Below are 11,732 nucleotides of genomic sequence, written 5' to 3'. Positions count from 1 at the left end.
CCACTGTGATTAAGAGCTTTATTGATTTTCTAGCCCATGACCACGTTGGTGGGGACAAAGGACGACAGAGGAGAATGGCAGGAAGCCAAGTGGAAAGAGGGTTTATGAAATGAGCTCTCAATGGAGAAAACTGTGGGAAAGAATGCGATGGAAGCAGATTTGGGGCCAGCAGATGTGGGAAAGTGGAAGGGCTCGAAACCGCTCTCCGACTTGAGCTAAGATAAAGCGCATTTGCCAACAACATGCAGGGAGAGGCCCCGTCTGTAAGCACGACTCAGCATTCTTTGTATGAACCAGAGCATTCCTCTCTGCAGCATCGCCATGGACAGAGCTCAACCTTCATCCCGTGCCAGGCACTGTGTTGGGTCCTGGGGCTTTACGTAAGAATCAGTCTGTCGAGGCCCTAGCCAGTTGGCTCACTGGTAGAGCGCCGGCCTGGCGTGCGGGAGTCCCAGGTTCCATTCCCGGCCAGGGCACACAGGAGAAGCGCCCATCTGCTTCTCTACCCCTCCCCCTCTCCTTCCTCCCTCTCTCTTCCCCTCCCGCAGCCAAGGCTCCATTGGAGCAAGGTTTGCCCAGGCGCTGAGGATGGCTTTGTGGCCTCTGCCTCAAGCGCTAGAATAGCTCTGATTGTGGCAGAGTGACTCCCCAGATGGGTAGAGCATCGCCCCCTGGTGGGCATGCCGGGTGGATCCCTGTCAGGCGCATGCGGGAGTCTGTCTGACTGCCTCCCCATTTCCAATCTCAGAAAAATTTTAAAAAAAAAGAATCAGTCTGTCTAGAGAAAGGGGTTGAAAACATACCCAAAATGATTTGTAAAGATGCAAATGTATCTTAAAAGAGTCATAAAAACGTTTTGCCTTAATTTGGGGGGCCCAGGTCCAGCAGGAATGAATGGTGGTGGGAGGGGTGCAGACCTGTGTGCCCATCCTGGCAGGAAGACCCCGGTCACCTCCCATCGCCACCCTATATAGGTGCAGAGGAGGCGTCCTCCAGTGATGCCAACCGTGTGCAGGCTTCCCAGTATTCTCAGGTGGAAAGGAAGCGCTTGACAACTTGGCTATGTGTTACAGGCTGGAGCTGCACACGGCACCACGAGGATGGCTAGACAGCCTTCTCTGAACCCAAAGACAGGAGCAGGATGCTTGTGACATGATACTTGCCCTGTCCTCACAAGCCCGCGCCCCATGAACTTGTGTCTCTGTGGTTCACCTGTGTGTTTGGGGGGGGGGGGAGGATTTCTTCCAATCACCATGGCCCCTGCCTCAGTTCCCTTTCAGTAAAGGAATAAATTATTTTTGTTTACTTTTAACTTTCAAAATATTTCTCTTTTTTTTCCTCCAGAAAATAAGCTGGAAACTAGAGAAGATGGGTATATGGTGTGTTTTTGTATATCAGTATAATTTATAAAGTAGGGGATATGTTTATAAAGGAGACATAAGAAAAAAATGTCATATAACTCAAAAACCGGAGAGTAACCAAACTCAATACGTGACGGCTTCCCCCCCCCCCCCCCCAAATCTGAAACAAAAATCCTCTTTTTGTGGTTTGTATTTGAAAGTGATGTGACCTGAGTGGCCCCTTCATCTCCCACTGCAGGGACACACCTGCAGCTTTGGTACCTGGGTGTCTGCACGGGAGGACTTCTAGGAGGTTCAACTTAAGCCAGAAGCGTTCAGAGGGGTGTAGACTAAGCTGGAGACTCTCTGAGTGGTCCAGCCCAAGCTGTGGGACCTCTGAGTGGTCTAGGGACTAAGCCGGAGGGGACCTTCTCCCAGTGTAGCCTGAGCCTTTATCTCCCTGGGGAGGAATTCAGGCTGGCCGGGGTGGTGAGAAGCACCAGAACCCAAATCTCCAAACTCCCGGTCCAGGGTCTTCCTCTGTCTTTCTAAAACAGTCAAAAGGGGTTGAAATTCCTGGCAGTATACGAAACAAATGTCCCTAACATTGTTCTCTTTTTCACGCAAGAAAACTGAATTTAAGAAGGAACTCATAATACTCGATAAAAATACGTGGCATTTAAGCATAGAGCCAAAAAGCATGGTGTGGTCTCCCATGCGCTGGAAGTACTCTTAAGTCGCCAAAGCCTCGTTCCTTGTTCAGAAAACAAAATGGAACAACTGTCATTGCTCTCTCCCGCCCCTCCTCCGTGCAGTAGCTGTTCCTAGCAGACGCCCAGAGCGGCACCCGGTAATTCCACGGTACACTGTGTACATTTACATCTATTCCACTAGCTATTTACAGCCGCCCTTTATGCCACCTGTAAGAGACAACGCCGCAATGAAACTAAGTGACTGGGCCGGGAACTAGGTCCCCCGTGATACTCTGCACTTGAAGAGCTCAAATCTGTGGAACGGTTGGCACTTGGAGAAACAGGGTGACAGCTGGGGACATCACCCGTCCAGGGCGGAATGAGCGAGAAGGAGGCGCGCCAGACGGAGGGTCCTTCCTCGTCAGCTCCTTTTTCACGACCACACCGCGAGGAGGAAGCAGCGGGCCTTCCGTGCGGCCAGTTTCCTGCCTCCTACAGAGTCCGCAGCGGTTTGGACTTGCTGAATTTCTGAACCATGGAGACGCCTGGCGGTCCCGAGGAGGGCGGGGACGCGGTGCGCCGGGGTGGGAGGCGCAGTCCAGAGGGGCTGGATATTGGGAAACCTGCTCTCTGATGTGATGCGGCGACCCCAGGACACCTGCGCTCCTGTGCGTGCCGCACTCGTGCATCTCCGGGTGGCAAACCGGGTGAAGCGGGGACGTGGGCGAGAGGAAGTCGAGGCGCCGGAGCGTCAGAAACGCTGCCTTAGCGTCCTCGCTCTTTGAAGGCTGTCGGTGAGGGTGGGAGGGGGGCGGGGCTGGCAGGCAAAGCGAACTTCCTAGTGTCCCTGGCACAGCTGGAGGTCAGAGTCCAGAGCCCCCCGAGGGCGGGTACCCGGCGCCCCCCTCCCCATTCCTAGGACCGCTTGGCGCCCTCGGAGCGCACAGAGATGCGAAGAAGCCGAGGAGAAACCCTGGGCCCGGGGGATGGTTGGCTGGGGCTCAGAGGCAGCGCGGACCCGGAGCGCCTTTCGTTTTAAGGAGCCTTACTTCTGGGAAGGGACAGGGAACTGTCAATCAACGAGGGAGGGAGCGCACCGGCGCCGGGTGATGTCAGCGGATCAGCTGCTCGCTAACAAAGAGGGGTTATTACAGGAGAAAGTTGCGGCGGGTGGCGGCCACAGCGGCACCCCGGGTCCTCGGAGGAGAGGGGCAAGTGGGCGAAGGGAGGAGGGACGGCTGCGGCAGCAGCAGCTGAAGGCCAAGGAATTGAAAGGGCTGTAGGGGGAGGCAGTGCGAGCCAGCCCCTACTGCTCCTCCTCTTCCTCCTCCTCCTCCTCCAAACTCGCAGGGTTCAGACCCAGCGTTCGCCCAGCTGCCGGAGCACCCGGAGGGACGAGAGGCAGTCGCACAGCCCCGAGCTGGGAAGGGTCCCCAGCCGCCATGGATAGCGACGACGAGATGGTGGAGGAGGCGGTGGAAGGTACAGGCATTTCTCTGGGGCCGTGGGAGGAGGCGCTGAGGGCTCGAAACGCGGAAGGAGTGGCAGGCTGTGACCCGCACGGCGCCGGGCCCCACAGCCACTACTGTCCCCTACGCGGGTGGCCCCCCGCCCGGCTTAGGCAGGGGCCGGACAGTCACCGCCACACCGCCGGGAGCGCGCACTGCGCGGCGGGGCGCAGGCCGGGAACAGGGTTCCGCTGGGCCGGGGCTCCCGGGATTTCACGCTGCTCCATGCCGGCGGCCACAGCCTGCATCCCATCCTCGGAGTTGCGGGCCCTGCCCCGCACTCTGGCCTTTCCCCTTTGGGGAATGGAAGGTAGGGGTGCGCAAGAGGACAACCCCTTGAGACCCGCGGTCTCCGCAGGGCAATGCCCTCGCCGGGTTTAGCAACCTCGAGCCCCTCTCCAGCCTCTACCTTTCCTTCCACTCTCTGCTGCGACCCGCGGCGACCGCGACCGCGTCGGGGTGGGTCCCCCGGCGCTGCGCACGGGGCCGAACCTGGCACGTGGCAGCCGCGGCCGGGGCAGCAGTTCTTTCGAAAGGATGAAATCATTGCGAGGCAAGGGCCGACGCTCCTGACCGAGGGTTTGAACGCGCGCCGACCGGGAGGCGGGTGGCCCTCCCCTCGCTGTCCTCGAGCGAACTCAGTCACACCGCCCCCTCCCCCTTCCTGCTTCCGAGCAGGGTGCTGCCGCCGCCACGCTGTGCAGGCGCGCCGCAAACCGGGACCGAAATTGCTGGGTGACACTTAACTTTCTGAATTCCATATAGTTGGCTGTGGGTGATATCACTGCCTTCGTGTCGTATTTCTCCGCCCCTTCTCTGCTAGCGCCCCTCCCCCGACTTTTCTTGCCACTTTGTTTTGCCGAGTTTCTCCACCTCTTCTTCTTCTTTTTCTTCTTCTTTTCTTTTTTTTCTAGTTCTAAAAAGCGAGGTGGGGATGTTATACAATCTCGTTGTTTGTATCATGAGATGTTTTGATTTTGTAACAGTGAATACTGGAAAATATTCTTTGGCATATTTATGTATTTGATCCTACCCAGCCAGTACGTCAGTCGTCGTGATGTTTTGCAATGTTGTGCGGTATTATTCCAGAATGTTTTTTTAATGTTTTTAATTCATACTACTACTATATACTTATTTGTGAGAGCTTAGAACCCAGAATATTTTAAACTAGCATCTAAGTACATAATTTTTAGCTTTTGGTTAAATCTGGTTGCTTTCTCACTTGTATAAGCAAGTTCTCATAAATGGTAAGGAAAACGAAAGTGGCAATATCGTACACGTGCATAAAGACATATATACATAGTTATTGCTGTGTTGGTAAAAGAAATCCATTTTTATGTTTTCATAAAACATAACTGACTCCTTTTGCAGTGCTCTGGAGATCTTAGGATACCATTAAGTAGAATAATATTTCTGAATTCTCTAAAAGTATCGATTATAATGCAACTATTAAAACGTATTTCTTTACTAGCTTCAAAGAATGTTTGTTGTTGTTTTAACTTCACAGTGTGTCAACTCACAGAACTATTTATCTCTTTGATAAGTAAAACTTATGTTGGGGCTCCCTGAGGCCCAAAGACATTAATTGAGTCCATGGGTTGGAAGCCTTCTTACAATTTAAGTTGTTGCCTACTTGTTCCTTCATGTTATGAAAGATAAATGAAAAAATGCTCTTCTCAAATTGGCAGGACTTGCTCTCATTTTTCAAAGTTTACTTTTACTTGTGTTTGTAAAATTTTAATGCAAACCCTTGTTCCTGGGCAGTGCTCCCCAGATTAAACTACTTCCTCCTTTGAAGCTGTCTAGATATAGAAGTCCATGGTTCGTAGGCTCCTTGCAGAGTGTGAACAGCAACTTTAGAAATGTGCCAATGCTGTTTTTGAGCTTGTCCAATTCATAGAAACAGAGAAAGTTCTTTATATGAACGAGGAAGGTTCTGTTTTATAGGATCACCATATACATTATTGTCCAAAATTAGAACACGCTTGAGAATGAGAGGGGTCACTATTAATACTCACGCTGGTGAAATAAAAACAAACTCAAAGATACAGAGAACAGAGCAGTGATTACCAAGGGAATGGAGGTGGGGTGAGTGAAAGTAGTGAAGGGGGTCAATTATATGGCGATAGATAGGTATTAGACTTTGGGGGGTGATCATTTTGTAGTGCATACAGATGAATTATAAGGTTGTACACCTGAAACGTTTATGTAGTCACTTAGGCTGGGACAACTTGGGCTTAAGCCTTGAACATTTTAGGGCAATCCAGGATACATGTCACTCAGTTGTATCTAACAGTAAACAATGAAAATAATACAGAATCTTTAAAAGTCCTTAGAGGCATCTAAGGCTCAAAGTTGTACAGCATCTAGAGTATGCAAGTGTTCACACAGGAAACTGTACCAGTGAGCTTCTCTCCAGCCATTCTTGGCCTTTTTAGTGCTATCTATAACAGTCTTGACTTAACATCAAATGCACGTTTATACACAGGGGCTAGTATAAAGCTAGTCTGAATATCTTGGTATTCAAGTACCAACTAACCTACCTCCCTCTGGAAACAAAGTCCCTGTTCTCAGTGGTTTCATTGTCTTGGTTGCTATTATTATTATCATCATTATTGTTTAGTTTTTATTCTCTGCAGGTTCTGTGTTAAATGTTTCACACGTACATTATTCATTCAGTCTTACAAGGTGAATAGTAATATTATCTGAATTTTACAGAGGAGGAAACCGAGGTATAGAGAAATTAAGAACTAATCCGAGGAGACTTGGTCAGGCTTGGACCTCCAGAACCCCACTCCACCATACCCAGCTACCTGTCTACATTTTTATTTTTTACTTTTAATGAGTCATCTAATATATGAAATACTTGGGAACCAAACCTGGAAGCAACAGTTAAATATTATGTCAATATCACTTTTTATTAGTAGTCACTCTTTAGAGGTTGCTTCTGTTGGAGTTTAGTGACATTCAGGAAAAAAAATGTATTTGGGGGAAGAGAATTTAACTTTACAGCCTCTGTAACACACATCCTTTTTCTTCCTCCTAAGACGTTGACTCTGGGGAACACATTGGTCTATTCAGGACTTGAAGTGACTTCTGTCACATCGTGTATATTTTGGTTCTCCATCACGGTGGAGCTGTGCTCTGTTGAAGGTCTGGACTCTGGGTGGATGAGTCCTCAAGGGGAACTAGGTAGTGGGGTGTCTATACCAGACTGGCTCCTTTGGAAAGGCAGTTGGCCCTGGGCCTCAGAGGCCTGACACCTCACCCGAGCTTCTGCTGTGGATTTTTAAAAACTCTTTGAGGCTCATTGGTTCAGTGGGAAGTGAGGTTGTGCTTTGAAAACAAAAATATTTATTACTGTGTTTTTTAAAAAAAATTATTATTAATTTTTAGAAAGAAATATCAATTTTTTGTACCATTTATTTATGCATGCATTGCTTGATTCTTTATGTTCTTTATGTACCCTGACTGGGGATTGAACCTGCAACCTTGGCATGTCAGGATGATGCTCTAAAGACCTGAGCTACCTGACCAAGGCCTATTATTATACCTATGTCTACCCACAGATTAAAAAGATGAATACAGTGTGGTTCTTAACATACTCTCAAATAAATATATCTAATCAGATGAATTACAGTGGTTAAGAAGAAGTACAGATTCCTTCCAGCTTGGGGAAGGAGCTCCCAGAAGAGGATACAGAGCTGAGCCCGGCTGAGTGGGGACCTTGGTTGCTGCAGACCAAGAGGGGTGGAATGATGCAGGCACGTTCAGAGAGGTGGGCACGTTCAGAGACAAATCCTCTGGCTCTGCTCTAACAGAGGGCCCAGGAGGAAAGGGGACCGGAAGACTGGAAGAAGTGGCTGTGTCACAGGCCAAGGCCGTGGGCTGTGCTGGAAGCCCAGGGAAGCTGTGGGGGATCTTGAGACCTGGGGGTGACAGGACCAGAGCTCTGCCCTGGGAACATGAAGAGGCGGTGGGGAGCTGGGGCAGCAGTGCCGCACGTCTGAGGGCAGGGAGAAAATGGAAAGGCCTGGAAACGCACGGGAGACAAAAAGGGGAAATACAGAATCCCCAGAACGAAGGAGCAAGAATGACAACAAGCAGGGTTGCACTGCTCCAAGCCCCTCAAAGTGTCAATGATATGTGTGACTGTCCCCACGACATCTTGTCCTGCCTGCCTCTCAGAAGCCTGCTCATGCTCTGTACTTAGGGAAAATGTGTGCTCGGTGTCCCGGCCCTCTCTCTGTGGCCATACCTTAAGGTTATGACCCTCACAACTACGAATTGAACCCTGGTAAAGAATTACCCTCAAAAGTCAAATTATGTTTTTAAGAATGAGTGTAAATGCATTATTGTGAGGGCATATTCTTTGCACTGAACAGAATAAGCTTGCCTATTATTATTATTATTTTGCTTAAGCAATTCTAGACTACGAAACCAACAATGCATGCAAGAGTCTCTTGTTCTTAGGGAAACAGACACACACACACACCCCACTTGGATCTCCTGAGTGTGAGCCGGAGGCAGGATGCAGCCCGGGTGCAATACGGAGGGAGTCCACCTTGCCCAGCTGTACCATCGCGGCACGGAATACCCACAGGCCTGGCTCTCATGACGTTAAAAAAAAAAGCTCAGAGGTAACACGAAGGAAAAAATTTCATGTTCTAAACACTTAGTAGAGAGTGACCTTTAGAACAAAGTGAAAAAGTAGACCGTGAGACTGTTGCATTTTCTCCCCTTTCTCTAACTTCTATAAATATTTTAAAAATCATGCCGCAGACAAACAGCACATGAGCCAGAACAGCGTTGATCAATGCGGAGCAGTCACTCCAGTGAATCTTCCTTGTTGTCTGGCCTGGCGTTCACCCTCTGATTACTGGGAACTGGCCTGGAAGGCCGTTGGCTGACTTGGCGCATTTCACAAATTGACCTCGCTCCTAGCAAGGAGGACTAGTGTGTCTCTTCGGGTTAAGTAACACTTGGAAGGGATAGGAATTTGCAACCACGATATGCTTTGCAAGTTCTGGTGGCTCTATGAGAACTATCTTCACGACAAAGGCTCTTCCACTTCTGTCCCTGGGACCTGGGCACACCTACCTGTTCAGAGGTACCTGCTTCCACCATCAGCAGGGAAGAAAGAGAGTTCTGCTAGTTTCCCCTTATCTAGAGAGAAAGGGAACTGAATGAAAGACTTAGGGGCTTTCAGCATCCACATTTAGAGCAATTAATGTGCTTCTTGGACAAGTCACATAGTATTGGCTTTCTCACCTACACGACTGGTACTTGGGAGATTGCTGTGAGAGGTTCAGTTTAGACAACAGGAAAGCACACACCCCCATGCCAGATGAATAATGAGGTGCACACATATTCTCTTCTCTGTATATCAGTCCCCGTCTCTGTTGAACTGACGATTACTGACGAGACAAATATGACATGCTCTGTTGTCCGGATGGCAGTTGAGCAAGAGTTGTGCAGAAACTCTTGTAGCAATAACGTTGAAAGGAAAGGTAAGCAACCCATGTCTCCTCCTCCTTACATTTCTTTCTTCGGAAAGTCTCTTCATTGTTATTGTTTGAGTTCCGCTGTTGCTTTATATATTAAATGCTACGCCTAAGACAACGACTCCAGACTATGAAACACTTAGGGTGGAAGTCTTGAATGATGACAACTCTTAATGTTCTGGCTTTTGTTCCATGATCCCGTTAATTGATTACATCTTCTCCGTTTGGAAGAAGACAACAAACAGGCCCACGAAGGATCCTGCAGTGGTCTGCTAGATTTCAGAACTTTCTCCCAACAAGCAACCTAACACCTTAAACATGGCAGGGAAGCGTCAGGTGTCCAAGCACCTACTTCTAAACACACAATGTCACTGGAGGAACGGCTACTGTTCAGCGGCTCATCTCCGTCCCTCTCTCCCTAAAGACTAAGAAGGTGATGGGACCCCTCTTCACCGACCTGTCGAAAGACGTGTGGAAACAAGCAGAACCTCACGGAAGCGAGGCTGATATTTTCGCCTTCATCTCCCCTGGAATTAGTACTGACCCTCAAGTGCTTCTCCTGTGTTAAATGACGCTTTCAGTTTTCTCTCCTACCAAAATGTCATCACAGAGGGCGCATCGACAGTGTTTTACTCAGAAATAGGACAAGACTATGGTGACTGAGGGAAGGTGGGAATGACTTTACACTGGGTTTCTTTTTCCCTTAGTGTTCATGGTTATCACAATATTTCTACTGACCTAAAGTAGAATACCAAATTTTATCAAATATTAACTTTTTTTTAAAGTCTGAAATATGTGAACTGTTTTTTATGGGGGAAGGCATTTCCAACAAATTAGTAAATGCTTCAATCCAAGGCTAAAATGACTGTTCTGATATCTATACCTACGTCAAAAGTAAAATGCGAAATTCATAGGAATGTCAATGGTTAAATTGAATTTGACCCAACACCATTTCATCAGAGAAAGGGTTTAGCTATACAATGAGCGGAGTTTTTTTCCAAGTGAAAAAAATTTAAAGGTTGATTTAATTTATTTCCATGAGAGAAATGTCATCAGCAGATATTTAGAGGATAATTGTCCAAATTATTTTGCATGACTCAAATGTCATGAAATTATGTCCCAAACAGCTGGGTTTTGAGAAAGGAGAAAGCAGTGATGGCTTATTTCCCTCCTGACCATTAATTTCCTGGCCCTTGGTATTTTTATTGGTAGAAAAATAAACCTGTGTTTAGAGAGGAAAGGAACTATATCATCTGTGGTTTATTTAAGTAGTCATGTTTTATGGCAATATATTCTAGGTAATGCATTCTATACAGTATCAGATGCAGACACTGTATATTTGTTTGTTGTTATTTTATGCTTATATAAAAATACAATAAAAATAAAGAGCTGTTTGTTCTTTATAAAAGTGTTCACTTACCATCTCTTCCAAGGGATGATATACTTTAGAAGAAATCATTTTAGGTGACTAAAGTGTTCATTGTGGTGATATGGTTTGTGTTTTCTTTCATGTCTGTGAGAGCCATCTGGAAGCCACATTTTAGTGTTTAATGTCCTGCACTGCCCACAGTTTTTAATGCTTTTGTACTTTTTCATCCATGAGCCAGGTCATTCACCCACAAAAAAAAAAGCCACAAGATAAACTATTGCCTTCATTTTTACCCACCTTTGCAAAATCAGCTCACCAGAGTGACTGGGGAGACACCAATGACAGGACTCCTGGGTGCCGGGAAATCTGTGGAGAATAATAAAAATTCTAAACATGGACTGGGAACATAAATGTTAGACTATACCAGTCTGTGACTCAAGAGGAACCAGCAATTTAAAGATCAGAGTGTCATAACTCCTGCCGATGTTCAAAATCCCTGTTTAAATGGCCATGCGGCTACCTCTAGCTGCAGTTAAAGCACAGCCCTCTGAACACAGTGGTAAAAGGTACAGACCAAGGTTATTACTAACCATTCAAAACTGGAAGATTTTGTAAAGTAAAGCAGCAAGTTCAAGGTGAAGCTTCCTTCCAAGCTTAAAGGTACTCTTGAGTTCACCTGTTAGCACAATGAGGTATATCATATAAATACTCAGGCAGTTGTAGAGATGTGGCCATGTCCCTTGTTTGGATGTAACAGATAGCAGTGGGATTTTCAGAAGTCCCTTGGCTGGCAGTCCTCCACACCATGCTATGTAATAATATCTAAAATCATTTTGCGAACTAGTTCTAGATTTAGATGATTCATGGCAAGAACAATGCACCTGACGACAGACTATAAAATGGTGTTGTCTCAAATACACTTCTGTTAAGCATCAGTTTGGGGCCTTCGTTCCTAATATGAGAAGTACCTGGCCGTGTGGCTGGGGGGGGGGGGGCATACTTGGTGAAGTGAAACAGGCTCTGCAGATGTGACCATTGACAAGAACTCTCAGTCCCACTGAAATGCAGGCTTCCTTTCGATTCCTGTCTGCAGTGTGGCTCAGTCCCTCCATCACGGACCCGTCGTTCACAAAGTGCCCAGAACAGGCAGGTTGACACTGCTATTGTGGGAGGGCAGGCTGAGTGAGGAGCCTTTGCTCTCTCTCGTCCCTCGGGCAAGGAAGGGACCCTTTGGCTGCAGGGGGACTCGCTGGGGGCTCCAGTGCTCGGCACATTGGTGCTGGCAGAGCAAGGAAGCCCTTATGGTTTGCCTTGTGATT

At 47.8% G+C, this 11,732-nt stretch overlaps 1 protein-coding gene across 2 annotated transcripts in view; it reads left to right on the top strand.

The window, feature by feature from the left end:
• Positions 1 to 2,663: 2,663 nt before the first annotated feature.
• The window catches only part of SETD7 (SET domain containing 7, histone lysine methyltransferase), a 49,337-nt gene continuing 40,268 nt past the window's right edge, over positions 2,664 to 11,732 (top strand). The window contains exons 1-2 of one of the 2 annotated variants that reach the window (XM_066385421.1): positions 2,664 to 2,700; positions 3,383 to 3,514. In XM_066385421.1, the coding sequence (XP_066241518.1) occupies positions 3,475 to 3,514 (40 nt within the window). In that variant the 5' untranslated portion in view covers positions 2,664 to 2,700; positions 3,383 to 3,474. Of the gene's footprint in view, positions 2,701 to 2,732; positions 2,827 to 3,382; positions 3,515 to 11,732 lie in introns of those variants that run through there. The other variant, XM_066385430.1, reaches the window with a different exon arrangement.

This window comes from Saccopteryx leptura, chromosome 1 (assembly GCF_036850995.1).
Source record: "Saccopteryx leptura isolate mSacLep1 chromosome 1, mSacLep1_pri_phased_curated, whole genome shotgun sequence".
Lineage (NCBI taxonomy): Eukaryota > Metazoa > Chordata > Mammalia > Chiroptera > Emballonuridae > Saccopteryx > Saccopteryx leptura.
This window is presented reverse-complemented; position numbering and strand designations above follow the sequence as displayed.